This window comes from Sprattus sprattus (genome assembly GCF_963457725.1).
Source record: "Sprattus sprattus genome assembly, chromosome: 15".
NCBI lineage: Eukaryota > Metazoa > Chordata > Actinopteri > Clupeiformes > Clupeidae > Sprattus > Sprattus sprattus.
Genome location: NC_137913.1, coordinates 24,761,200 through 24,788,313, shown reverse-complemented (window position 1 = coordinate 24,788,313; position 27,114 = coordinate 24,761,200). Strand labels below are relative to the sequence as shown.

The window sequence follows — 27,114 nt, the reverse complement described above, 5'->3', positions numbered from 1 at the left end:
CTACAGATGCCTCTGAGGAGGATTTCTAAAGAGCCCCTCCACTGAAAAGTTTTGTATATGATGCTGAGTATTTCCAAGTGCTTTTAGGGGTTTCACTAATGCCAGAAGAGGAACTTGAACTCTATCCTCACTTATCTTGTGCATGCTAATGGCCTCCCTAAGGCGCTTGTCCTGATCTGACGCTAGTCCTCAGATGGGTCAAATGAACACTTATAGATCTGCTTTAAGACCAGAGGCCATACTATTAAATCATGAGGGAGGGACACAGAATTGATTAAGACACATTGATTGATTCACACAGAGACTTCATAATGTCACATATCCAGCAAGCTTGAGTGTGATGACATTTTAGCATTGATTTAGTCCAGCGGTATAGGATAGAGATAGGCTCACAAACGTCAAAGTGCAGTGGTCAAACAGCTCACTTAGGGCTTAGAGTGAAATGCTTAGCAATTGAATGGTGAGTGCAGTGGACCGCTGAAGATCTGGCCTGAGTATTGTGAGAGGTAGTGAGAGCTGGAGTGGGTGAGGGTGGTGCAGCGGTGCGTGCTGGTGTACCTCTGCAGGTGCGAGTGCTGGAGTTCAGATAGTACTGGTGAGCACAGCTCTCATACTGGCACTCCCCGAACAGGAGCACTTTGGCAGGGTCTTGACAGGAGGTGCACACTCCCGCCATTTCACACGTCAGGCACTGGCTGTCACACACTGCAACGACAAACACACACACACACACACACACACACACACACACACACACACAAATACAACCATAAGAATAGGCAGACAAATAAACACACAATCACACATACAGATCCACAAACAAATAACACATACACACACCCACGTATACATCTCTAATCACTTTACAGTTATGATGCATTTCCATAGCTGTTATCAGTTTCTTGCATGCGCCGCTTCTGATCTGCATTGTTGACATAAACGCTCGGGGACCCACCTCGACACACGCGATCCCCATCTGCGTAGTATCCCATGGGGCACTGGGGGCCACACAGGCCTGTGGGCAGCAGCATGCCAGGGGCCACACAGGAGGTGCAGGCCAGGGGGCCCTCCCCACTGCAGCTTTCACAGGACGAATGACATTCTGGGTAAAAAATTATAATAATTAGCATGCTGCCTGTGAGACAAGGTATATGACTCTGTGCTTTTGATTCACGAGTGGCCACAGGCAGCCATGAATGGATTAGCACTCTGACATCTCCAGATCTGCATAGAGCATAGAGGGTCGATACTCATAAAAACAGAAGCAGTTGCAGGAGCTCTACCATACAAATGAGGCTAGGCATGATATGAATCCAGTGTATAACCGCCAACACAGATGTGCTCTGTTTTAATATGTCACTGACTCTATAAGAAATGCCTCTAATAACTAATAACCTACCAGTGGAAAAAAAGACAATCGTCTTAATAATTCATCTGTTAACCTTGTAAAAATTACTCTTATTTATGGCACTATTAAGTCTAATGACTAATAAAACAAATAGATTGGCCTGTTCCCACTAATCCGGAGGGCTATTAAAGCGCTGCAGTGGTTAAATATGCAGCCCAGTAAAACCGACCCGCTGTGTGATATAGACGTGTATAATGGCACCCCGGGGTCCAGGAGCATCCCGTGGCTTGCCCCGTGAGAGTGTGGGTCTGCAACTTTCATGAGCCTCGAACTCTGCATGCAACTGCTCAGCGCACTCACACACACACAACACACACACACACACACACACACACACACACACACACACACACACACACACACACACACACACACTGTCTCTATACACAAGCCCAGATGCCCAGACTGCTCTCAGACGGCTTCTATCGCTGGCATTTATATCCTGCTGAGAGAAATATCACCGGTGATTATTACCATAATGGCACTGATGGCGGTGAGGACAACAGGGGCCGAGGACAGGGTAGATGTGTGTGTGTGTGTGTGTGGAAGAGACGGCGCCAGGGTCGGTGGGCTTACTCTTGCAGGCGCCGTGCCACTGGTACTGGCGTGCCGGGCACTGAGTGACACAGCTGTCTCCCAGCAGGAGTGTCCTGGGCACCTTACACCACAGGCAGACTGTGCCAACGCCCGCCTGGAGGTCCGCCGCGCAGCGTTGGCAGTCACTCTGGCACTCTGAGACAGAGAGAGTGGGGAAGAGGGAGGGAGAGAAGGAGAGAGAAGGAGAGATGAGGAGGGAAAGAGGTGGTGGGTAAGGAGAGAGGGATAGAGGGAGAAAGAATATCAGCACAAGGATACATAAATAAGAGAGCGTGTCATAAATGACACTGAGAGACATCATAAATATATGAGAGTCATAATTATCACACATATACATTTGACTTATTATAAGCAGTCGAGACACATGACATACTAAACCCTGATCACGATCACACACATATGGTGATGGTGTGAAGAAAACAATCGCTTCATCTCAAAGCCCTCCTTATCGGATAAGGGTGGAAGGAGAGGGTGCGGGAGGTAAATAGAGAATGTGTGTGTGGTTTGTGTGTGTGTGTGTGTGTGTGTGTGTGTGTGTGTGTGTGTAGGAATCATACTGGAATGCCAGCACCCAGATTCTTATCTCTGAACACACAAACAAAAGCCAGGTCTTGCTGGCCAGGTAGGGGAAACAGATAAAAGAAAAGGGGGGGGGGGGGGCTTCTCTCTTCCCCGCCGGATTAGCAATAAAGAAATAAAGTGTCTGGAAAAAAGAGGTCAAGGCAGAGGGGAGGGGAGGGGTTTTGGAACCTGAAATCACTCTCTGGATAAGGGCTGGGAGGGCTTCTGCTGAACAATACGTCTCACACAGAGTTTCACAAGCAGCAAATTAAAGGTCAGAGAAGACCACCCCCCTCCAGCAAGCCGGCAGCTTTTCAATCAACTGCAGCCCTTTCCAGTTGGTTTTTAGAGAAAGAAACTCCCTCCCAGACCGGATGAAGCTGAATGGATATGCTGGCTGGAATATACAGATGGCTTGGGTGATTTGTGTCATGAGAAAGTTGCCGTGAATGAGAGGGCTGCGCCGGCCGACCCTTTGATCTTCTCACGCGCCTTCATCACATTGGGGCCGAGAGCAACGCGAGAGCAACACCTGCGCAGGTGACTCTAATGTCAAGCGCCAACATCAACACTTCAGAATGATGGCCTTTGTGAAACCACCTCGGCTCGGCTCACCCCGTCCACACCTTCTCTTTTGCTATGCGACAGCCGGAAGGGAGGCTGAGACCAAAACGCTTATTTTACGCGAACGTTCAGCAATTCCACTAGCCAAGCGATTAAATATCCATAAGAAAACGGCACACTGTGGAACAGAAACACGTTTTAAAAATTCATGCAGGATGCTAAACTTTGAAGAGGATTTTTTTTTTTTTAAAGGAACACACTTTACACCAAATCTCACACGCTAATTTAATGCCAAGAGAGTAAAACCACAAAATCAATAATCCATGACTACGACGACCGGGGAAATTAATCGTGTCATTCCTGGCAGGGAGCACAGAGGGTAAAACAACATCCAATTACGTCATGTAAACACAAGGGCACAGTTCATCTCACTCTGCTCTTGCCCTAAAAGCTACACACTCCGCTAGTGCACAAACACACACACAAGTCACCAAATGCCTTCAGCCTTCAGTGAGAGTCAATGCCTGCTTGTTTGAAAGCTGTGTCATTAGCCTGCATGTGTACCCTCAGTCATTATCAGTGCCACCGAACCCTAATTAAAGATCGAGCGAGAGATAAGACAAGCCGCAGGTTAGACTCGCTTGGGGACGACTTAACAAACAGCAGATAAATCTGTTCCTCCGAGCATCAAATATTAAACAAGGCTGGCTGCCTGATGGCTGTTTACCATAAATTCACGCCTGTCAAGGGTCACCTTGTTGGGAGAGAGGCTAAATTGGCCACTCCAGATGGCTCTGCTGACAGACAGGCAGAACAGTGAGCGACGCCACCTATTACGGACTCACGGATCGGTCTGGGAGACTCAACTGGAATTCAAAACTAACTCAAGACGGGGCTACCACGTAGGCCGCCTTATGCTGGGTGTCCACTTATATACTCGGTGCACTGCTGTCACCAGATGGCACAGATGCCAGCCTTAGTGGTCCCACTGTTTTTTATTTATTTATTATTTTTTTTTGGGTTGATTTCAGTGGGTGGCTCGAAGGGTAGTACGCAATGTGATAAATATTCCCCTTTACCTGGGAGAGAAAATCTTCCCTCAACCCCCTGCCCCTAAGAAAAATACACAGACCCTACAAATTCACATTAACCTAAACTCTGTGTGGCTGTGCTGCCACCCCTGCCGTTCAGGGCTTGACGGATTTCACCTTTCAAGGGCTGGGAGAGAATTGGCAGCTGATTGGCATAGACCTCTGGGCTGCAGGGCTGCCCGACTCCCCTGTAATATTTTGGCAGATGTAATGGGCATTCGTGATAATGATGTCGGGCGCGAAAGTGAGGGTTCAGTGAGCCCGGGGGCACTAGATGAGTCACACGCCTTTGAAAGAGGAGACCGAGTGGACTGGAGCACAGGGGGGGAGAAAAAAAGAGAAAAAGAAGTGAGTGAGAGGAAAAGAGATTGAAAGAGAGAGAGAGAGAGAAGTCCAGGAGATATGGGGAACTATGAGGAGAGATTGAAAAGGCTGCCTCAATGTCTCAATGAGAGCCATTGTTCTGAGAGACAGAAAAAAAAGATAGAGGGAACATAAAAGTGGGAGAGAGAGCCAGAGAATGACAGAGACAGAGAGGAAGAGAGCGAGTGAGATGAAAAGAGAAAGAAAGAAAGAGTGCATGTCTGTGTGTAAGACTGAGAGAGAGGAACAGAGTGAGACAGAAACTGAAAAAGAGAGAGAAATCGAGAGGGAAATGGGGAGAGTGGAGAGAGGGGGAAGGAGCCCTGCGCCATTACTGCTGTAGTGCAGCTCTCGGACCGGACCTGGGAGTGATGGGACCACTGAGCCGTGCCGAACAGATGAGCTCCGCTGTCACAGTTGGCCTGCTGCTGCGAGCCATCTTTTATTCACAACCCTCAGCTGACACACAGGATAGAAAGCCGGGGCTTGGGGTCGGGTGGGGGGATAAAAGCTTCTCTTCTATGTATCTCATATGCTGATCTTTGAGACCCCCCCACCCCCCCCACCCTCCATCCCAACAACATGTGTTTACGTCTGCGGTGTGTGTTTAGTGTTCGCCTCAACACATTTCGTGTTCTCCGTAAAGGAAGCAGTTTTAATCTGTAATGAGAGGCTGAGATATAATTGCTCATTACACGTCTCTTTTTGAAGCAAAGCCACGGTGGAGCTAAGCCAAGCAGAAGGATTCTGACACAACGCGCCCAGTTCAACACTCAGATTTAGCTCGGGCCTGAGGCTTCCTCATCATTCTCTGGCGTGAGTCCTCTGGATACTTCACTGGCACGCTCTGATATGCCCAATCACAAATCCAATCAGCTTTGATCTAATTTAAGGGACGGACACTGCCTTCCACAATGAGACAAAACTTTCTGGGATAGCCTGTCTAAAGGAGTTACGTTCATTTTACACTGTGCACTTTTAAGTTCGAACGGAAGTCTACTAAAACGTAAAAGCCCAAATGCTGACATCTGAAGCCCAATTGGCCGGAAGTTAATCGGACTGTTGCATTCTTTTGCAATGTCGTGTCAGCTGCATCGGCAGGTGCTAAAAGGTATGGCCTCTGGGACCCCTTCAAGGTGCCCTTGTAGTCTCTGTACATCTGTCTGGCAAAAGAGTATCAGCACCTTCGCATCCCTCCTGTTCCCCACTGCCGTTATCACAATGCGGGCCCACAGAAGGCTGCAGATAAGACCCACAGAGGGGCCTCAGGCATGGCAGAACACAGAGTGATGGGGGTGCAGAGGTGCCATAGCTCTCCCACAGACATACTGATAATGAGGCCCAACCCTAAATGTAATCTGGTCAGATAGCACAGGGTTTAGCTGATGCGTACCACTGAGATTGTTCTTGGCTGTCTTTCTCTGACACACAAGCTTCTCTCTTAGCAAAATCTAGGCATCACAATTGGCCACAAGAGAGAGAGAGAGAGAGAGAGAGAGAGAGCGAGAGAGAAAATGTGTGTGTTGGGGGGGTAGTGGTGGAGAGAGAGAGAGAGAGAGAGAGAGAGAGAAAAGTGATAGAAAGAGACGGATAGATATTACAGATTGCTTTTCTCAGATATAAATTCCCTTCTGCGGTTAAAGGATATCAAGCCATTGTTTCTGAAGTGCTTCCCCATAGGAGAGAGGAGTGGAGGAGTAATGCACCCAGTAACTGAGGCTGATCCCTGCAAAGCCAATCGCAAAACACCATCAGTGGCAAATAACATTTGGTGCTTTCCTATAACAATGACTCACTGCAACGCAATTACCTTCTGGAATACAGACATAAACTCTGACTAACACTGTTTCAGATGCAGTACTTTAGATGAAACTCTTTAACTCTCTATACCTTCAAAGGCCACTACAATCATTGGGAAGAGAAAGAGAGAGAAAGAGAGAGAGAGAGAGAGAGAGAGAGAGAGAGAGGGAAGGTTGCCCTGAATTGGAACTATGCACTCTCTGAAAGAGATAAAAACAAATTGACAGATGTCTTCCTTTTTGTAACTATGATACATATATATTTCTTCATTAAGTCAATCGTTCAGCTCGATGACTAGACAAATGACAGTGGGAGAGATGTATAGATCATTTAGCGTGGCGGCGTCGGGGACTGAGGCATTGGCCTCTCCCCAGAGGTAGCTGAGCTCCTAGCGGTGTTGAATGAGAACTTGTTGTTCTAAAACATCATCTCCTGCTATAGACAGATGTGACTTATATTCCTTTTTCACAAAACACGAGTGCAGTCAGGGTCCCAACATGAACCAGCTGCTGTACCTGTCATAAACAATAACGTAACATCTCAATAAAGTACGACCGCAGCGGAAGAACTGGATAAATCAAGACTGATGAGAAATATCCAGTTACAAAAAGGGTGTCAATGTGCTATACACATCGCACAGAGTGACAATGCCATCTTGAACAGGATCTCCCTTACACAGTACTTTCATCTACACTACATGCACTGCAGAAGTTAAACCGAAAACAGCTAGGTCTGTCTTTGTCAGGGACCACACAACATTGATGCCTGGGGGATGGGTAACACACAAGAGGGTGTCCCTCACCCTCCATCCCTCCAACACGCACACGCACACTCACACGCACACACACACACACACCTGCACAGTGTCCTGCTGCGGTGAGGTGCTGGCCCTCGGGGCAGCTGGTTCTGCAGTAGCCGTTGTGCAGGGCGGCGTGGGGCGGGCAGACGACGCAGTCTGCCTGGGACGGACCACTGCACTCCTGGCAGGATGGATGGCAGGCTGGAGGAAAAGAAGAGAAAAAAACAACAGCGTTACAGGCCTCCGATTCAGACTCCAAACAGCCATACCGCACTCGTGTAGAGACAAGCAGAGGGCGACGAGCAGCGCAGATCCTTGTCTCCGCACCGGCTACCCAGCTAAGAGGAAGGGCGCCCTAAGGGACGCTTTGTACAGTTCATTTTCCATCTATTCATCCGGCTGTCACTCGCCTTGTTGCAGTTCAAAAGGATTCTGTTCAGCAGCTAGCAGTAAGGCAGGAGTAGAAAATGGGGTTACAGCATTTCAGTCTGTAAACTCTTCACACAGGGAACTATACTGGGAAATATGACTAGGCCTGAATGTGCCTGTGCAAGATCATCTGCATTGTCATTCTGCTTTCCGATTAGAATCAACATGTAGAAGGCACTGGGATGCAAAGGGGTTGCTTTGTTTTGTATGGCCTTTATTAGAGTAGGATAAACTCTTTTGCGATGCATGCAAGCAGAGAAACTTAAAATTGAAGGGAAAAAAAGAGATTAGGGCAATCCATTGGGTTGTGTCCCAGTGGTAAGACATGAACAGCTGGCAAATGAAGCATGCAGTAAGCCCACTTGCCGGGTTAGGGCCCTCTGCCACTCAGCCGTAGCCGCCAAATTCATTAACATGGAAAATTGGCAAAAAAGGCCACGGAGGAAATGAAGGGCCTTCTGCTGATTAACTGTGAGCACTTCAGGAAGTGAAGGGGCTCAAGGAGCGAGGATGTTCGCCCTGGTCACAACTGCTGTGAGATTTAAGCCGCGAGGAGTTGGCACACCGTGTCTGAGTATCCCGACGTGACCAACTCATTTTCGGACTTTGAAGAGCTGCAGTCAATCGCCTGATACTACTTGAGTGACCCAGCTGATGCATTTCTAGTACAGAATGAATTACACCCATGACTTGTAAATGCTTGCTCACGTTAAGCATATGCTACGGAAGCCATACGTATAGGAAGCACTGATTTTGCTGAAGGCACCTCTTCTAAACCCGTGCCACAGTGCCGAGCTTCAGGCGTCCATGACTGTAATGTCTGGCGACTAACTCCACTGCAGACTGATTAATATTTGAATACTCCTTTTTTGATGTGCCATTGTGGAGTTGGAAAGTGGGGTAGGACACAGGAGGAGTGCTAACCTTGGCGTGCATAGCACACCCACAGATGTGCGCGCACACACACAAACACACACACACAGTAATACTCTTGTTTAGACGCACAGGTAAGATAAACGCATCACAATGAGATCCAAATATATCATTCTGTAGAATGGCTATTTCTGGTTAAGGGAACAGTGTCCAGTGTCTCCAAATGGACATACTGCCTGTGAAGGCTGACACAGAAAAATATTTTGGAGGAGAGGAAAGGAGAGGAGAGGAGGGGATCGGGGAAGAGAGGAGAGGAGAGGAGAGGAGGGGATCGGGGAGGAGACGAGACGAGACGAGACGAGACGGAAGGCTAACCTTGGCAAGTATGGTCCTGGGCGTGGAAGCCAGGTGGGCAGGAGTGGACACACTGGCCCTGGTACAGCACAGCCTGGCGTGTGCAGGAAGAACAGCTCTGGGCGCCTCCAGCTGTGCACTGGGTGCAGGAGTCATGGCACGCTAAAATAGAGAGAGAAGAAAGAAAGAGAGAAAGAATTAGAGACAAAAAAAGAGAAAGCAAAACTAACAGGCTCTCTGAGAAAGTCATTGTATGAGCAATAAAAGTATTGTTTGTGCAGTGGTCAGCATGAGGGGGTTATTTCAGAGGGTCTGAGTTGACCACCAGGCTTGCGGGAACACTTTGATCACACAGATGAAGGGCGAGTGTGAATTAGCCGAGATGTGGCTCCTGCCACAGGACAGAGACTGGTACACACACACACACACACACGCACAGATGGCACACACACACGCAGTGATGGCCACGTTAAATGTGCTGAATACAGATCTGTTGTCAGTCAGGTAAACAAACCAGACGCAAGTTTACACAAAACGCACACACACCAACACTCAACGCAACTGCAACCCTGAACACGCAAACATTCACAAACTCAAAGGAGGACCTGACAGCAGCACATCACCTCTTTTCACCTATCCGACGCCTGGGAAAATGGCATTTGGCTGAGGTTACACACACACACACACACACACACACACACACACACACACACACACACACACACAGAGACACAGAGACACAGAGACACACACACACACACACACACCTCCTGGGCTGCCTGTCATTGCTATGACACGCACAGACGGCTTAATCACAGGCACTGAGGGGAGAAGCGACCCAAAGACAATAGGCTCTCGTCCCTGGCTTTATTTGTCTATTTTGGCAGCTTAACTTGTCAGAGAACCGAACGAGGCTATCTTTTCCAGTAATTGAGTTTATCCCCCCTCGCACCTCGCAGGAGGCATATTAAATACCCCTGGTGTCAATCTGCGTCTGGGCTATAGGAGACACGATGGCCGACAGCCTGGCAAAGCCCCCCTCGCCTGCATTCTTCTAATGCATTTGGGATATCTAATTCCTGGCCACGCACTGGGGCCTATTGTATCGATTTCCTGGGCTATTTTTTTTCCGTGATATTTTAGCTTCATAATTCTGCGGGTGCTCGGTGTGTCAAGAGGAGAGAGGGAGTGAGAAAGAGAGAATGACACTGAGAGGCCTGCAGTCATACCGTGATTCCTCAGCTGCTTTTGCAACCTGCCCAGGACTGTGATTACTGTGATTACCAGAGGGGTTGTGTGTCTTTGTGTGTGTGTGTGTGTGTGTGTGTGTATATGTGTGTGTGTTTATGTGTGCGTGTGTGTGTGTGTGTGTGTGTGTGTGTGCATGTGTGCGTGTGTGCGTGTGTGCGTGTGTGTGTGTGTGTGTGTGTGTGTGTGTGTGTGTGTGTTGGGGGGGGACTCTATATTGGCAGGGAGATCTCCATCAACACAAATGCAGACACAACTAGCCCCCTCTAGGCAATGGAACCTGAACTAGGCTGATCCCTTCAAAGTAAGAGGTGGTGGTGGAGGAGGAGGTGGTGGGGGGATATGAGAGAGCAGACAGAGGAGTAGAACAACCCATCCACACAGGGCAGCACAGCAGGGAGAATATACACACTAAGATTCTCCTCAGGGCCGATACCGGATCTATTAGGATACGAGTGAGGATAGAGAGAGAGAGAGGGGAAAGTAAAGGGTCTCCCCCCCCCCCGTCAGACAGCAGTCCCCTGAGGAGGTCCCGCATCTGTCTCGGCACGCTCCCCGGCGCCCAACAAAGGCTGCTATTGAGGCAGCTCCAGGCCAGGCCTCTGACAATGAACTCGTTGACATACATGCGCGAGCAAGCGGCTGCTCCAGGATCCCACATCCGTCCTCTTTTTCTTCTCCTCCTCCTCCTCCTCACTCCTCGTGACCAGATTAAAAAAAATTAAAAACAATACAGGTCGTTCAGGTGCAGCAGGGTATGCTGAGGTAGGAGAAAGCTAAGACGAGCCCACCCAGAACACTTCACCTCTGCCAAATGGACTTCAACGCATCACAGGCTGTTCATTAATATGTAATCTCGCCTCTCCCGAACTCAGCAGTCAAGGTTTAAACTTAAAACGTCACAAACTGTACATGTCATAACCAAGCAAATGTTGCCTTTTGGTGCGAGAAAAACAAGTATTCCTCTAGTGCTCATGGCGCTCACAACACCCAGATCCTAGCTCCATGGCCACACATACTGATAAAAATGGTGTGTCTGTCCACACCGTAAGTCATTTGGGATAAAAGCGTCTGATAAATGACTCCATGTAAATATAGACGCAGATGTCATGGTCTGTGGGAGCACACCTGTCAGAGTGGTTTAAACTGTGACTGAGGAGTCTGGGGCTGATCTGTCCTCACCTCACACTCTGGAGACGTGTCATTCCAGTGTCATCATCATCATCATCATCATCATCATCATCATCATCCCCATCATCATCACGGCAATCCCTTACTATGACAACCAAGTGATCGACCTCTGCAAGTCTCAACCTGTTGACCATTTATGTGTCAGTATTTTGAGGGATATGGAGAGAGAGAAAGACAGAGAGAGAGAGAGGGTGAGAGAAACAGAAAATATGTTTTATGTGCGAGTGTGTGTGTGTGTGTGTGTGTGTGTGTGTGTGTGTGTGTGTGTGTGTGTGTGTGTATGTGAGTGTTTGTGTATGTTTGTTTAAGTGTATGTGTGTTAATGTGTTTCTGTGTGTGTCTGTGAGTGAGAGAGTTTGTGTGTGTGTTTGTGTGAGTATCTCTACAACACCCATATGTAAAAGTGCCTTATCTCTGTGAGAGAGGCACTGCATCTGCGGGGGGGTCTAAGCATAAGTATGTATGTGGCAATGCTCAGCTCTCCTCCCTGGGAGTAGATGTGTGAACTGTGTTGTTTTAAGGGTGTGGGGGTCATGGCAGAGATGAACCGAGAGGAGATGGAGCAGAATAAATAAAACTGCTCACAGATCAGTATTCATGTCTGTCTCGGCAGCACAAACACACAATAACTCACAACTACCTCAAGGTGGAGGCTATAAATATCTGTAGACCGACTGCTCTAGGAATAATGACCATTACACAAAATATATTAGCACATTTAAAAACAAATATAAAAGCACAACAACCTGCAGAGACATTTCAACTGCCATTTCCTATCTGAGTAAATTGGTATTCACAATTAATATAAAACGATATCCCAAGCAACCCATCAATATATTGTGCTCAATTCTATTGTGCACTACTGATGTTAATTATGTTTCAATTATGTTTTATTTATTATGTTTTATATGTATTTGTAATCTCAGCATCGTTGAAAATAAGGGTTACCCTCAATTAATACCCAAGAATGAAATAAAGAATAGTGATCGAAATTGGTCAAGTGTTGAGTAACAGGTTGTTTTTGCCACTGACAGGCTCATAATACAATCATGGAAAGGATCCCTACAGAGATCTGTCTGTTTAACTGTTAGGAAACTGTAGTTTCTGTTTCTACCGTTTCTTTTAAGGTTGATAAATGACTTAATAGCTCAAAAGCCAAACTAGCAAGAAAAAAAATACTGACAGCATTCCACTGTTGGCTTTGAACAGAAAAACGTATCCATCAGACAAGTTATATCAGCAGCCTATTAGGACATTAGTTTGTTAAAAGTGATCCAACTTAAGAGTAGCAAAAAAGTATTAACCAGTAAGAAAATGAAACATGTCCAAATGACTCAGAGGCTCAGAGGGCGTGTGTCGCATACCTCTGCATGTTCGGTCGGAGTCCAGATAAGAGTGGGCACCGCAGTGGGCCACACAGGAGCCGTGGGGGAGGTGAGGGAGCCGGGGCTGCAGCGCCTCCTCTGGTTTCAGGCAGAGCACACAGTCAGAGGCCTCAGGGCCCCCACATGCCCGGCAGGAGGGGTGGCAGCCTAGAGCAGGGAAGGGAGAAGGAGAGAGATGAAGAGGAGGAGGAGGGAGATGAAGAGGAGGAGGAGGAAGGAGGAGGAAGGAGAGGAGGTTATGAAGGGGTGAAGCGAGGAGAGGAGAGAAGACAAGCAAAGATAAGAAAAATGAGGAGAACAAGATGAGAGAGAAGGGAGGAAGAGAAAAGGTGAAAAAGAAGAGGAGTGGAAAGAAGGGGCAGAGGGGCAGAGATGTAGGAGAAAAGGAACGGTAAACAAGCAGAAAAGTATTAGACAATAGCAAACAATAATGGTCACCCACAAACTTTCAATCAGTCTCATTCCCTTCCTCTCTTTCAAACACAACACACACAGAAAAACACACACACAAAAACACACACACACACTCCCAGAAAAACAGCTGCTCAAACTCTTCTCCATCCTGAGCCGAGTTGGCAGGAGTGTAAGTGTGTTGGCCAGCAGGCACGGATTCTCCACCACTGATGACTGATGCACACTGACAGGCTGAAAACAACCTTAACCAAAAGGGTCCCATCCCTCCATAACACCAAAACAACCTCTTAAACCAGGGGTCTTCAACGTTTTTCAGGCCAGGGACCCCCAAACTGATGGCGAGATGAGCAGGGACCCCCTACTATATAAATTGCATAAAATTTTGTTTATAATATACTGGGCCTAGTGCCAAATAAACATAGCTACCCTGTTATTGTGTTGATGGCACACATCCTCCCACATTAAGGAGATGTATCTTCTTTTCAATTACTCCTGACTGACACGATCCAACGGATGACGGAGGAGGAGTCTGGCGCATGGAGTTGTGTTGACAACGTAGATGTTATAGTGAGATTGACAGGTCAACAAACCAATCACACCGCTAGCAAGTTGTTAAGATTGTAGGTAGTAGCTTGCTAACATTAGCTAGGAGGCTCACACACCTCGCAAATCCTCACTTATTTTTCAGTTACAATTAACGTTTTTTGACCTTGTACAGTGTCTATTTCTCTTTATTTTTTATTTTTTTTTTTAAATCTAAGCAAATGTCAAACTAACAATTTATAGGTACAAACAAGACCAGCTATGGAGTTTGGTTCGTCATCTTTTATTTTTGACCTTCGCGCTCTTTAGACTTGAGCAGAAACGCGATCTGATTGGCTAGTGCCTGTGCATGAAAGGTGCTGTGAGTGAACCAGTGCCCAGCTTGAGAGAGCTCCTGTGGGTAGCTGAATGTGTCGATTGGACTGAAAGATAACGTCTTCTCGATCAATTTATATGTTCGCTACAATATGTCGGATTTATGTTAATGTAAATTTAAAGGGAATAAATACAATTCTGATTTGGAAGACATTTAAATTTGTGGGAAAAAAAATTGGTTGAATTTTTTTTTTTTTTTTTTTTTTAATATTTTTTTTTTTTTTTTTTTAATATTAAAAAAAATTATCTTATCGACCAAAGATTTCGCGACCCCCCTGCAGTACCTCCGCGGACCCCCTGGGGGTCGCGGACCCCCTGTTGAAGACCCCTGTCTTAAACCCATCAAGCAAAACACAAACACCATTCTTTCTTCTAACCCCCCCCCCCCACCCCCCAACAAAGATACCCCACCCTGAGCTGGATTCTCTGCCCCACTCTGATTTGGTGGCAGGTAATCCATCTCGCTGTTACATTTCGGGACTGAAAATAGCTTGAAGCACAACTGAATATGAAACGGTTGTGCTCGACACACAAAAAATGTTTGAAAATAAAGGCAAGGTAAAAAACGTTTTAAAATGATTTTAACCTGATACGTATTATGCTTGGACAATATAATATCCTTCAACCCCAGACTAGTTGATGGGGTAAATATATATTGGCAAAGCCCTGAGTTTGGTTTAATTTAAGGAAGAAAATGTGTGGTAAGCATTTTGAGACTAGAGAACACACTCTGCAAATCAAAATGATGCTGTGCTATACAGCTTTCTTCCCCCTTTGGTGTCGTGTTTGTTCTTTCTTTTCCAGTTGCCATTGGACGGGGCTGAAAGTAAGCTTTTGAGATGCGCTCATCCGTGTGCAGAGGCATCAGGGGGGAGGCGGCGGTCTCTTACTGTGGCACCGTCCGTCTCTGGAGAAGAGGCCCTCGTCGCAGGTGTCCACACACTGGCCGCGGTGCAGCGCCAGCCCGCCGGAGCAGGAGGAACACTGGGATACGGACGGGCCCGAGCAGGAGGCGCACGAGCTGTGGCACGCTGAGGGGAAAGAAGACAGAAGTGAGAAAAGGTCAGCAGCACAAAAGACGAGCTTCTCTTTCTTTTCTCCACAGTGTGAAAACGTCAGGGGAGGCAAGTTGTTGCAAATGTCAGCGTGTTCCAAAAAAAAAAAGGTCTCCTCAGAGGCTAGAGGAAATGAAGGTTGTGCAAAGCTGTCGACCAAGAAGGTCACATTCTGTGTTACGCTTCACATTTCAATGAAAGAGAGAGAGAGAGAGAGAGAGATGAAGTCTCACGCTAACCTCTGCATCTGCCGTGGCTGTCTCTGTAGTGCTGCTCCGGACACTGGGCAATACATTTCCCATGATGCAACACAAAGTCTGGGGGGCAGCTCAAACAGCTGGGGTTGTCAGGGTTACAGGTAGCACAGGAAGGATCACAGGCTGCAAGGTACAAGTGCACACGTTATCATTCATTTCACGCGCATTTTACTTACCCCCAACGTTATTGATTATAATTGCGATAATTGTTTTCCCCAATGACATTCATCAAGATCCTCATTCATCATTCCAGCCTGACTAGGCAAGCAGGCAGGCACGCACGCAAAACATGACTACGGAGGGGCCTTTGAGAAATTGACATGTTCAAACAAGACCGACTCAATTCCAGCGAGAGAAACATTTACTAAAGTATTCCATAAGCTTGACAGGGCAGGAGAGGCATCCATCACCACAATTAATGGCAATGCAAACAGCAGCCCTAAGCACAGCACAGCACAGCACAGCCTAAGCCTTTCGTGACTGGGGCACTATAGGACTGCTTGTGTATGGCAAAAATCATAATCACCATTATGTTGGTCAATACTGAGATCACGATTATTTAACACCATAAGTTATTTAGTGTTTAAGTATTTTTTTTCCAGCAGCGGTTTAGTTGTGCATGCAGACACTGGACCCTTGATTTTATAGTTTAATATATCTGCTGGTTTAAGTTATAGGTTATGTTTCCATGTGGGGGTGTGATGTGAACAGGATACTGAAAAGTCCATATTTTCTTGCATCAACCCAGACCGAGCTGTTGAACTATGTATTTCAGGAATGCAACACGTGGTTAATAAACTTGGCAACATTTTGTGCTAAATATGTTGACAGATGAGATGAGATGCTAAAGCTAGGTCTGGGATTGACTTTTAGGCTAGCCTTCAAAACTGGTACGGTACTATACTGTAACTGAGAACAGGGCTGTAGTTGATAACACTTAAAGAGCACTTTCTTGTTCAAGCATTGTGTTTGAAACTATTTAAGATCAACATTTATATCTCACAAAATGTAAACTACACCACTAGCCTTATAGAATAGCAACTATCTTACTTAACTTCTTGCTAGTCTGTTATTTGCCTGTACCATTCATTTACAAACCATGTGAAATTTCAGCAGTGGCTGAGAGTGAGTTTGAGTTACTATCCCTAATGAGGTTTGGTTTCATTTAATGTCCGTGTCTTTTATATTCATCTCCTCCTACATTGTTGTGAATAATGAAATATTAATCTCATCACACAAACCCATCAGGACCTCCAAGTGTCTCTAGAAATGGTAATGAAAGATTTAACAGCACAGCTAAACCACAGCAGCAGCCAATTTACAACAAATAGACCTCAGTAGAGGTTACACAGCGGAGGTTGATCCCTCACGTGGATAGTGTCTCTGTAAGGTGCGTTTGGTCCGGTATGCGTACCGTAACAGCCGCCACCACTGGAGAAGAAACTGACGCCGCACTCCGCCACGCAGCGCCCATCTTTAAGCAGGTGGGCGGAGCTCGAGCAGGTCAGGCAAGCCTCCTCACCGGGACCACGGCAGGAGGAACAGGACTCATGGCAGCCTGCAGAGGAGGAGGAAGATAGGGAGGGAAGGAAGAATGAGATGATTAGCCAATCAGTGGCTTCACTGTTATTGCATTGTGGGGACAATCCAAGCTCTTTCCACGCATAACAGAAAAAATGGTCACATAAACTTTGTATGTTGGTTGTTTGTTGACATTCAAGTTCAATCTGAGCATCTGAAGGGACCATCCAAATGACCATGAAGAGACCGAAGAAATAATCATTTTGCTCATTTTGAGAGGTGAGATAAGGGTGGTAAGTGCTGAGATAAGGGTGTTTAGTGGTAAGATAAGGGTGTTTAGTGGTGGTGGTTTGGAGGTTTGGGTTGGGTTGGTTGTGGGGGGTGTTGCTCTTTTGCTTCTCTGCTGGATAAAGAACATAGCAGCATGGGTGGGGGAGAAAAGGGCAGCTTTTATGAGTACCAGTAAAACAACAAAAGCAAGAGCAATGAAAGAGAGGAGGCATGCTCTTAGCCCTGATGGGAAAACACACACACACACACACACACACACACACACACACACACACACACAGCCAGTGTAAAAGCAGGAACACATAACCAAGCAGTCAATTACAACACCTTCTATTCACACATTTTCTATTCAGCAACACAGCAAGAGGTCTGAACACACACACACTCACACTCATACACACACACACACACACACACACACACACACACACAAACAAACACATTCCCTCTCCTGCGAGTGCGCACCAACATACGTCTATACACACAGACAGAGAGAAACATATGCACAGGTGTGTCAAACAGAGACACTTAGACACACACACATACACACCAAAACAGAGAAACGCGCACACACACACACACACACACACACACACACACACACACACACACACACACACACCTGATGGGGTATGTTGCCTCCCACTAAATTACTGTGCTTTCTAAAGACAGATGACCTGCAGAGATCAGAAACTTAATCACCGCTCATAAAGGAACTCTGGCGATGAAATCTTAATTAGATTTTCTTTTCTTTTTTTTTAAGCCACAGCTTTTGAGAGTTGATTTTCGCAATGGTCCACAGGGCTTGGGCTGAGAAATAGGTCACATTACCACCTGAGAACACTGACCAGGCAGACGCATTTGGTGCAGTGTAGGAATGGGAAGCTAAAGATTATCCCCTTCCAATTAAATCTGTAGCAGCACACTTTTACTCCACCATTTTATTAGGCCTGAGCAATACGCATACGGAACACAGAGAGGATATCCGCAAATGAACCAGAATGTCTTAGTGTTTGTGTATACCTGACGATCCTGAAACGATTGAAAGATACTGCGCTAAACAGGACATTTTAAAACCCCACATCTGTTGCTTCGGTTGTAAAGTACGGGACGCTAGCCTTCTCTAACTGGTAGAGAGGTTTAGCTTTCCAGCCCTTTTTAAAAAGCACACTCCCTCAACTCTCCAAACCTCCATCGCACCTCTATATATAGAGTTGTAGGCTAGACCTGAGAGGAAGAAAATGACACTCCAAATAGACGAGGCGAGATACCCTCCCCATAATCTATGTAGATGTGTGGGAAGTGGAGTATGTTTCATGAAATCAATTAACTGGAAACTATGTGTTTGTGTGTGTGTGCGGTTCTCCCAGCACCGGTGGTGTGTCACGTAAGTAACAAAGTGTCACAGATAACAGCATGCATCACGGATATATATGTTTTAAGGGTGTTCTCTGGGAGACTCTGAAGCCATGAAATATAGATATTATGATTCACGAGCGCTTTTACTTTCGTTACATAAGCTGGCACATTACACAACATTTTTGTGAATAATTTGAGCAGTGCCAAGATAAGATAATGGGAAAAAGCAACGTCGCATACAGCCTACAACAGGGATTATGTGCCCTACCACCCAGGCAGACTGAAAAGCAGATTTATTTTTACATTTTTGCATCGAGCACTGAGTTATTCAGTTGCTCCTAACATCTTTAAAGCAGCAAACAGAAAAAAAGAGCAAAAAAAAGCGAAAAGTTAAAGAAGATAAACTAAAGGTGCTGTCACAGACGTTGTCAAATTCCCAGCATCTCAGATGTGGATTCAAAAGAATGTTTTCAGCTTTATATAAAATGGAAATGAAATATTATTTACATTCCTCTGGCTCAGTGAAGGGTAGAACAGAAGGAAAAGACAATCAACCACTAGATACATTAGGTCTCGAACTCGAGATCTGGAGCACCTGTGGGGCCTGTTTTTGGGATCACACAACAGCTACAGTCGTGAAAACACTTCAAACACCATATAAAATGTATGAGCTGTCATAAAACTAACAAGGACCCTACCCTGCCAGTGCTCACAGACTGCCTCTGGAGACCAGTGACTGCATTAGTGATGATTTCATTACTTCATGTTTGTGAAAGCTTACACACATTTGAATTACTCCTGAATGGGAGCAGGGCCAATCAGAGAGACTCTCTCTGACTGTTTGACTGGGTGGGCAGGTCAGGCAAGGGGCTGGCAGAGAGCTAGGAGATGGCGGCCAGACAAACAGAGTGGCAGAGGGAGGAGGACTGATGAGCCAGAAAGAGATGTGGGCAGCTGGAGTCAACACTACAAGCACAAAGACCTGCACGCACACACACACATGCGCACGAGCACACACACTCACACACATGACATACATACTGGCGTAAATATTGTAGCAAGGGCAGAAATTGTACACTCTTTCACATATACAATAAGGTGTGCACACACAACATACCAAAACATACCTTCCTGCACACACTAGCCTGGCCATTACCAGCCTGTGACTCCATTTCTTTCCGTCAGTCAGTCTGGCCCAACCCCATGCATTTTCGTTTCCGAGGTGGGCGGGTGCTTATCTTGAGGTTTAAAATAATTGGAGTTCCCTTAACCAATCAGCAACGTCTCCCCAGTCTCTCCATTACTAACGGGACCATCTTGTAGATTAAACTCTTCCCAAAGCCAGTTGGGAGAAGAGCTACGACGTCCTTTCCAATCATAAAACTTACAAGACAATCCTTTTGTTCCCCTTTTAATTTTCTGATGTTCTCGAGAGTTGAGACAACTTCTCCGATAGCTTTTCGTGTCTCTTCCTCCGTCGCTGGTAAACTACAAACTCCGCTGGACTACAAGCAACTCGGCAAGGCGAGTTTTGCGCCACAGCTCTGAACTGTTCGCTGATTGGTGCGGTTGTAGGGTGAAGCCTGGAAACGATGTTAGGTGGGGTTGGGCCAGACTGAGTATGAGCTTGAAATCAATTCAGGCGGAAATACGTAGGCTGGTGTCACCAGGCTATGCACACACACACACACACACACACACACACACACACATCAAAGCCTACATAAGCACCTCGGCTAAGACCCAAAATGGACACACACACACACACACACACACATAGTACACACTCCACCCATGCTTGGGGGAGTCTGGGGACAAGTGATACACGTGACACAGAGTGTTTAGCGCTGCTATATAAATACCCCTGAGAAGCTCAGTACTGTGCCCCCCAGACTGCCCCGCTCATTAGCCTTAACCTGATCCCTTTGGCCGTGCCACTTTCCACACTGACACCCATTTGTGATTGTCTATCTGCCTCTGCCTTTGTCTGGGATGCCTCTGAGGTTGGCCACACAAAAGCGCTTTGTTTTTTTTCCATTTCTCAAAGTGAGGCTGTTTTCCCATGTCTGTCAGATTACAGATGGCTGGATGCTCACGAGGATAGATGAGACCGCATGGCATTATCGCTCATTCAGAGGATCGGAATGCCCACGGATGCCACAACCCTCCAGAGGCAGCTCCCTCTCAACACTGCCCCCATCTCAGCCCCTCCACCCCACCACCACGCCAGCCCTGGTCGGTGTCCTACCCCCCATCTCCAAACCCTCCCCAAAAGCCGTTATAAGAGAGATGTAACCCCTGCTACGTCCGCATTAACGGGATCGACAAAGCCACAGATTTATCTCCCGTTTGCTGGCGCGCACTCATGGAGAGCCTCACAATCTGTGGGTGCAGATCACTAAACTGTGAAATTGAAGGACAGTGCCTGTGCGTGTGTGCGTGCGTGTGTGCGTGCGTGCAAGGAGAACAATCAAGGACTGCAGATGAGATGACAGCAGGTAGACCAACGGCCAGCATTAGCCTCCAATGCGAGACCCATCTGCAGAGGGAGAGAGGAGCCACTGATCTTCCTCAGGCTGTCCCACTGATCTTACTCTCTGCTGGGCCTCACTTATCATTGAGGGCCTGGAATACCTCACCTCGCTGGTTCTCCCCCATTCTTATTTGTGGGGCGCAATTTGTGAGGCTGCACCTGTACGCCCATATCCTCTTACACCGAATAAGGGGTCAGGTTTTATTATGTGTCTGTGCCCCCAACCCCCCCCCCCCCCCACACACACACACACACACACACACACACTTTTACATGCACACTGGTATTTTTACGGACTTGTTGGATGCAAGTCTATACCCATTTACATTGACTCCCAGGAGGTGGGCAAAGACACCCACACTATGTGTGCCACCAAATAAAAAACTAGACAGTCATAAATGTAAAAATAGCTTTGGTGTTATTTGTGTTATTTACGAGTCTAGCTTTGCCGTTATCTCACTCAGGTCTTTGCCCCTCTTCACCAAGTGTTATAAGCGTTAACAACATGAGTGTGAAACAAGGATATGTTACTTTCAGCAGTAAGTCCTGTAAATAAGTACATGAGTTATAATACATAGGTACATGAGTTATAATAACTATACTTATACAGCACTTTAAAACAGGATGTGCATTTTTGAGGTGCAGAAAACACACAAGGCCATAAACCTCATGTGTCACACCTAACCAGAAGGGCTTAAAGTGGAGGTGAGAAGTGTAAACAGTGCAGAGCTGGAAGAGGAGGAAGGGAGAGAGGGAGGGAGGGAGAGAAGGAGGAGGAGGAGGAGGAGAAGTCACTCACGCAGGCACTGTGTGTGGTCCTGGAAGAAGCCCCCCTCACAGGCGGCCACGCACTGCCTGTTGCTCAGCAGCAGGGACCCTCCACACGAGGAACACTCAAAGTCGTTCTCACAGGTGGCACAGCCCGGCTGGCAGGCTGGAGAGGGAGAGAGAGCGAGAGAGGGAGAGAGAGAGAGAGAGAGAGAGGGAGAGAGGGAGAGAGAGAGAGTCAGAATGTGTCATTTTTAAAAGTCTGATCACAGCAAGCATTAAAACATCGTTACATAAACAGTTTGTGTGAGCGGAAGACTGAACGAAAGCGCTGATACAAATCAGGTAACAGACATTAGGTCAAACAAAGAAGTTTGCTGCACTTAAGGTAACCCCCCTCACCCCCTCCAGGCTAAAAAAGGTAACTCCAGTCCTCCTCATCCATTTCTCCCTCAACATTAACAAGGGTGCCTCCCTGCTTAGGGGGACATGAAGCTAATTAATCTGACTGGTACTTTTTCCACCATCTGTCATCGCAGAGATATGCAAAGGAGAGGTGAGGGCGAGGGGAGAGGTAAAGGAATCTGGGGTGGAGGGTGTAGAGGAGAAACAAGCAAAGCCTCATCCTTAAAAAGCCATTTCTTTATCTCTCCAAAAAAACACCCAGGTCCTTCAGGGCCCGATTAGATCTTTAGACGGGAGGCATCTTTTTTTTTGAATCCCTAAGAAACGTGTGCAGACTTGGAGCTCTAGCAGGAGAGGAGAGGAGGAGAGGGGGGAGAGGAGGAGAGCAGGAGCAGGGAGAGGGAGGGAAAGGGATTTCCCACCTATGTCCTTCAGCGCTTCATCTTGTTTATCAACGATGGTCTGCCAACATCTGTCTGGCCTCTCTCCTCACTTTAATGACTTTAATGTTGAAAGGTAACTCCTCTCAAATCTGCTCTTACGTTAGTGATCCAAGTTCACTGCTCTAGCTCCGGGCTGCCATGTACCCTTCAGGAATTCCCTGTCAGGCATTTGACTACCAGACTGGCCCACACTTACACTAAATTGAATGACTGTTGCATTTGTGTGTCACATTTTTGAGATGAAATATTTAAAATTCAGTCATCATGTTTCATGCTTCCCACTAATTGCTGCTCCAGCAGTCATACGTGCTAAGGAATAACTGGGTCAACAAATGAAAAGATTTATTTCCCTGGAACACGCATGAACACTTTGAAGCTTAGCACACTTGTGATTCACATCAGAGTCAGTGGAGTTTGTGGAGTCCATTCCATCCACTGAGAGCGGACCTGGTGGATTCCAACAGTGTTGCCAGATCTGTGAACAATATGGTCGGTGGCATTTTTTTGTGGGTAGGTTTTTAGTAGCCTGGACCAAAGAAGGCTTTTCAACACCTAAGACCTGGGATGGATGTTATGGAGAGAGAGGACAGGGGCGAACAGAGAGAGCCCAGAGGAGAGGAGCTGAAGTGGGCTTAGCTCCAGCTACAGGGGCCTGTGAGACAGTAACATGGTCAAACTCAAGTCGCTACTACTGTGTGCAATAGTTTGAGCAGACCATATGAGTGGTCGCAGCCAGTGGGATGTAACACACAGTGGCATGTTATAGTTAGCGATAGTAGAGTTGAATTTGCCTCCATTATACCACATGTGCTTAGCCAATATGTTTTCACAAGAGGCTGAGTTTTATCCGCTGAAAAAAACGTCTATAATCCATCTTGGTGTGTATATGATTAGTTATGTGTTTGTGTATGTGTGTGCGCACGTGCGTGTGCGTATGTATGTGTGTGTGTGTCTGTGTGTGTGTGTCTGTGTGTGTGTGTGCGTGTGTGCGTGTGTGCGTGTGCCTATGTGTGCATGTGTGTGCATGTGTGTGCATGTGTGTGCATGTGTGTGCATGTGTGTGTGCGAGAGCTCGCGTGACTGCCTGATTGTGTATGTGTATGTGTGTGTTTGTGTGGGAGTGGGACTGTCGGGAGAGCAGCTTTATCTCTGCAGCAGGTGCAGCTGCTAGCTCAGTGTGTCACCTTTGCACTGTCTGCCGCTGGAGTGGAAGCCGTGGGGACAGGCCTGCACACAGTGGCCGCTCCACACCAGAGCCCCGGGGTCCTTACAGCTGTCACAGTGCTCCGGGCTCCTGGAGCACGTCATGCAGTCCTGGTTGCATGCCACTGTAATGAAAGCAAACACACACACACACGCACATACACACACACACACACACACACACACACACACACAAATACACACACAGGCATGCACACATACAGGCACATTAGGGAAAAAAGGATGTGAGAGTTAAGACCTTTGTGTGACACCTGCATTAATTATGCCCATTCAGCGGGAGAATCGCTGAATGGAAGACATTAAGTAATAGGCCCCTGACAGATAGAGTGAGCGGGAGATAGTGAAAGAGGCAGGAGAAGTGTGAAAAGGAGGAGGAGGAGGAGTGGAAGAGTGGTGGAGTGGAGTGGAGAGGATAGGAATGAAATTGAGATGCTGAGAGTTTCCTGGCCTATTGAAGCTCTAATTGGATTCTAGTGGTGTCCTGATTATCTGTGAGGTATTCATTACTTGCGGAGAATGGCCCCGCTCTGGCGTCTGAGCCTGCCACCGTGAAACACACCGCCACTGCACCCCCCCCCCCCCCCCCCCTGCACTCGCTCGTTTAATCACGACCCCTGTCACCTCACCAACCACGTCAACCACTCAGCACAAATGTTCCCTCTCTTTTATTATTCATCTGTTTTTTTACTTTTACGCGGCCAGGGAGAGGACCTGCCTGCCGGCCTGCCTGCTCGCACAGGGAGACTGTTAAAGCGACTGGTCCATGAAATCAGTTAATTAATCCCAAGTGGTCTTGCAATTGAAGCAGGGTTCTGATGTAAATGAAGAGAGAAAGATGCAGAGAGGGAAGGAGGAGCGGAAGAGGAGGAAGATGATGAAGAAGAAGAAGAAGAAGAAGGAGAAGAAGAAAGGATGGCAGGTCGGAGCTGGGGGATGAGACAGGATGAGACGTGGCACTCGACTAGTCCTTCATGGCTGCTGCTGAATCAATGCCAGTGAGCACCAAGTGACAGGTTACAGCAGCAATCGAGAGGCAGGCCTCCTCCACATCACATGTGTTTAATGAAGCTGGGACACCATGGCAGAAAGAGGAAGGGGGAGATTGGAAGAGAGAGAGAGAGAGGTAAGAAGAGAGAAAGAGAGAGGATAGTTAGGAAGAGTGAAAGAGAGAGAGCGAATACAGTTCAGTGCATTGTGACTAACACTTTTTTGCACTTAAGTCTGCTGGGAGTTGAAAATCCAATTATATGTAAACAATCTCGTAAACAACACTAGCTCTGTTCCCTTTCCCACCCCCCCTCCTCCCTCCTTCCACCCCCTCCCCCTCTATCCCCATTATATTTCCATAACATACTTACACATCCATGCACCAATCCACTTAGCCACCCACACACACACAGAATCCTAATTTCTCATGCATGTATTTTTTCCCCTTCCGACAGCAAAAATAAACTACATCCTCCACAAACCCAGCCAGCACTGAGCAGAAACACGCCATGGCCTCCACCACCTTATTTCTCCTCCACGCTTGGCTATTATGTGTCTGAGCTGTCACTGGGTCCCCTGCTAAAGAGTGCGCTGTCAGTGCTTTTCTCCTATCTAACCTCCTGATAAGGTAGCCCAGAGAGAGAAAGGGAGGGAGAGAGAGAGAGAAAGAAAGAAAGAGGGATAGGGAGGGAGGGAGATAGAAAATTGAAGAGCCTCAGTCTTCAGGGACCTGCAGGGAGTAGCTATGGTATTTAACCAGAAGGAAATCTAATAGCATTCATGGATTCATGCTACTGGAGACAAGGAGAGAGCGCAAGAAAATGTGGGGAATAGAAGAAAAGAAAGAGTGAAAGAGAAGAGGAAGAGAGTTTAGCCAAATATACAGCATTGCATTGGTATTTTTGAGCAATTTCAGCCAACCCACAAACAGTCAAATAACAATTTTTGTAAAAAAAAAAAAAAATGTAATACTTGAGAAATGTTCCAAATAGCATAGCAACAAAGAATTTTCTCTCTTTTTGTTCATTGCTCTTCTCGTTTAATTCAAATTTTAATCAGATCAATATACCAAATACTGAACACAGCCTTTCTACGATTCCAACAGACCTGGCCCAAAATCGGTGTCTCGGGCACAGAACACTCACCATCCTGGCACTCAGGGCAGCACTGCCCCTCCACCGGGACGGACAGCGTGCCAAGCGGGCATGTGGGGCATGAGGGCTGGTAGCAGGTCACGCGCCCGTCCTGACACTGGCACTCCCGGCAGGGGCCCTCACTGAACTTCTCCATGTCCTGGAGGGCACAGAGACCCAGAGGGGGATTCAGACGAGGAGTTGATACTGACAGGTCACACAGGCAGAGAGGGCATGATGGGGAAAGTGTGTACTTACAGCTAGACTCCTCTGACTCGGCTTCCCCTGCCCCTGCAAAAGCAGAGCACATTCAGGTAAGTCACGGGTGCCATTTGTGCCGGGTACCCGGGACACTGACAACTTGACGCTGCTCTGTTTAGTTTTGTGTTTCTGAATCTGATTTTATTTACATCATTTTTGTTTTATATTTAAGAGTATAGTTACATTTTGGTGTATGTAGTGGTTTTATTTTCTTATTTATTTTCATAATATATTAAAAACCTTAATTCAAATTACTATGTATTCTAGACGGAAAGTAGGTATACTGGACCCTAGCGTGTTCTGCTAACCATCTGGACTAGCTAATTAGCACATCCTTGAGCGGGTGGGTGAGATCTCCTGGGTGAAATGTGCTGCTGCATTTTACTTCCTGAAGCAGAACTTTCTTCCCCCTTGTGGGTTTCAAGTTGAATATTAAAGACATCCTCACTTCAGTGATAGGGAACGTGGGGTAGATTTCAATGGACTGGTGGGTGTTAGCAGTGATGGTTTTGATGCTAATGTCGGTGCGTACCTGTTGTTGCTGAGGTGTGTAGACACAGGAGCTGAGCCCAGCTTTACACTCTGGACAACACTTTCCTGGCAAATGCACCTGCTCCTCCCCCTTCAACATAAGAACAGATGAAGATTCTTATTACAAAACTCATGCAGGGATAATAACAGGATAGGGGTGGATTCCCAGTGATGTGGAGGGTGAGCTTAAATGTATTTCAAGTCTATCAGGACTCTAATCACTTAGGAATGTCGAATCCAATTTGGTTCTTGACAGTTTTTTCGTTCTCGTTCTTTCAGAAGGCTAATCTGCATTCACGCTCCTTTTTTCCATGTGACCTTGGCTGGCCATCAAGCTTGTCTTGGAGGGGG

General features: G+C 46.9%; 1 protein-coding gene across 1 annotated transcript in view; it reads right to left on the bottom strand.

The window, feature by feature from the left end:
• The window catches only part of fras1 (Fraser extracellular matrix complex subunit 1), a 110,218-nt gene that overhangs the window by 43,240 nt on the left and 39,864 nt on the right, over positions 1–27,114 (bottom strand). The window contains 14 exon segments of the mRNA XM_080852650.1: positions 559–705; positions 956–1,102; positions 1,985–2,140; positions 7,241–7,384; positions 8,861–9,001; positions 12,643–12,810; positions 14,886–15,026; positions 15,290–15,430; positions 16,722–16,865; positions 21,811–21,945; positions 23,812–23,955; positions 25,984–26,131; positions 26,230–26,262; positions 26,765–26,854. Coding sequence (XP_080708776.1) covers positions 559–705; positions 956–1,102; positions 1,985–2,140; positions 7,241–7,384; positions 8,861–9,001; positions 12,643–12,810; positions 14,886–15,026; positions 15,290–15,430; positions 16,722–16,865; positions 21,811–21,945; positions 23,812–23,955; positions 25,984–26,131; positions 26,230–26,262; positions 26,765–26,854 — 1,879 coding nt within the window.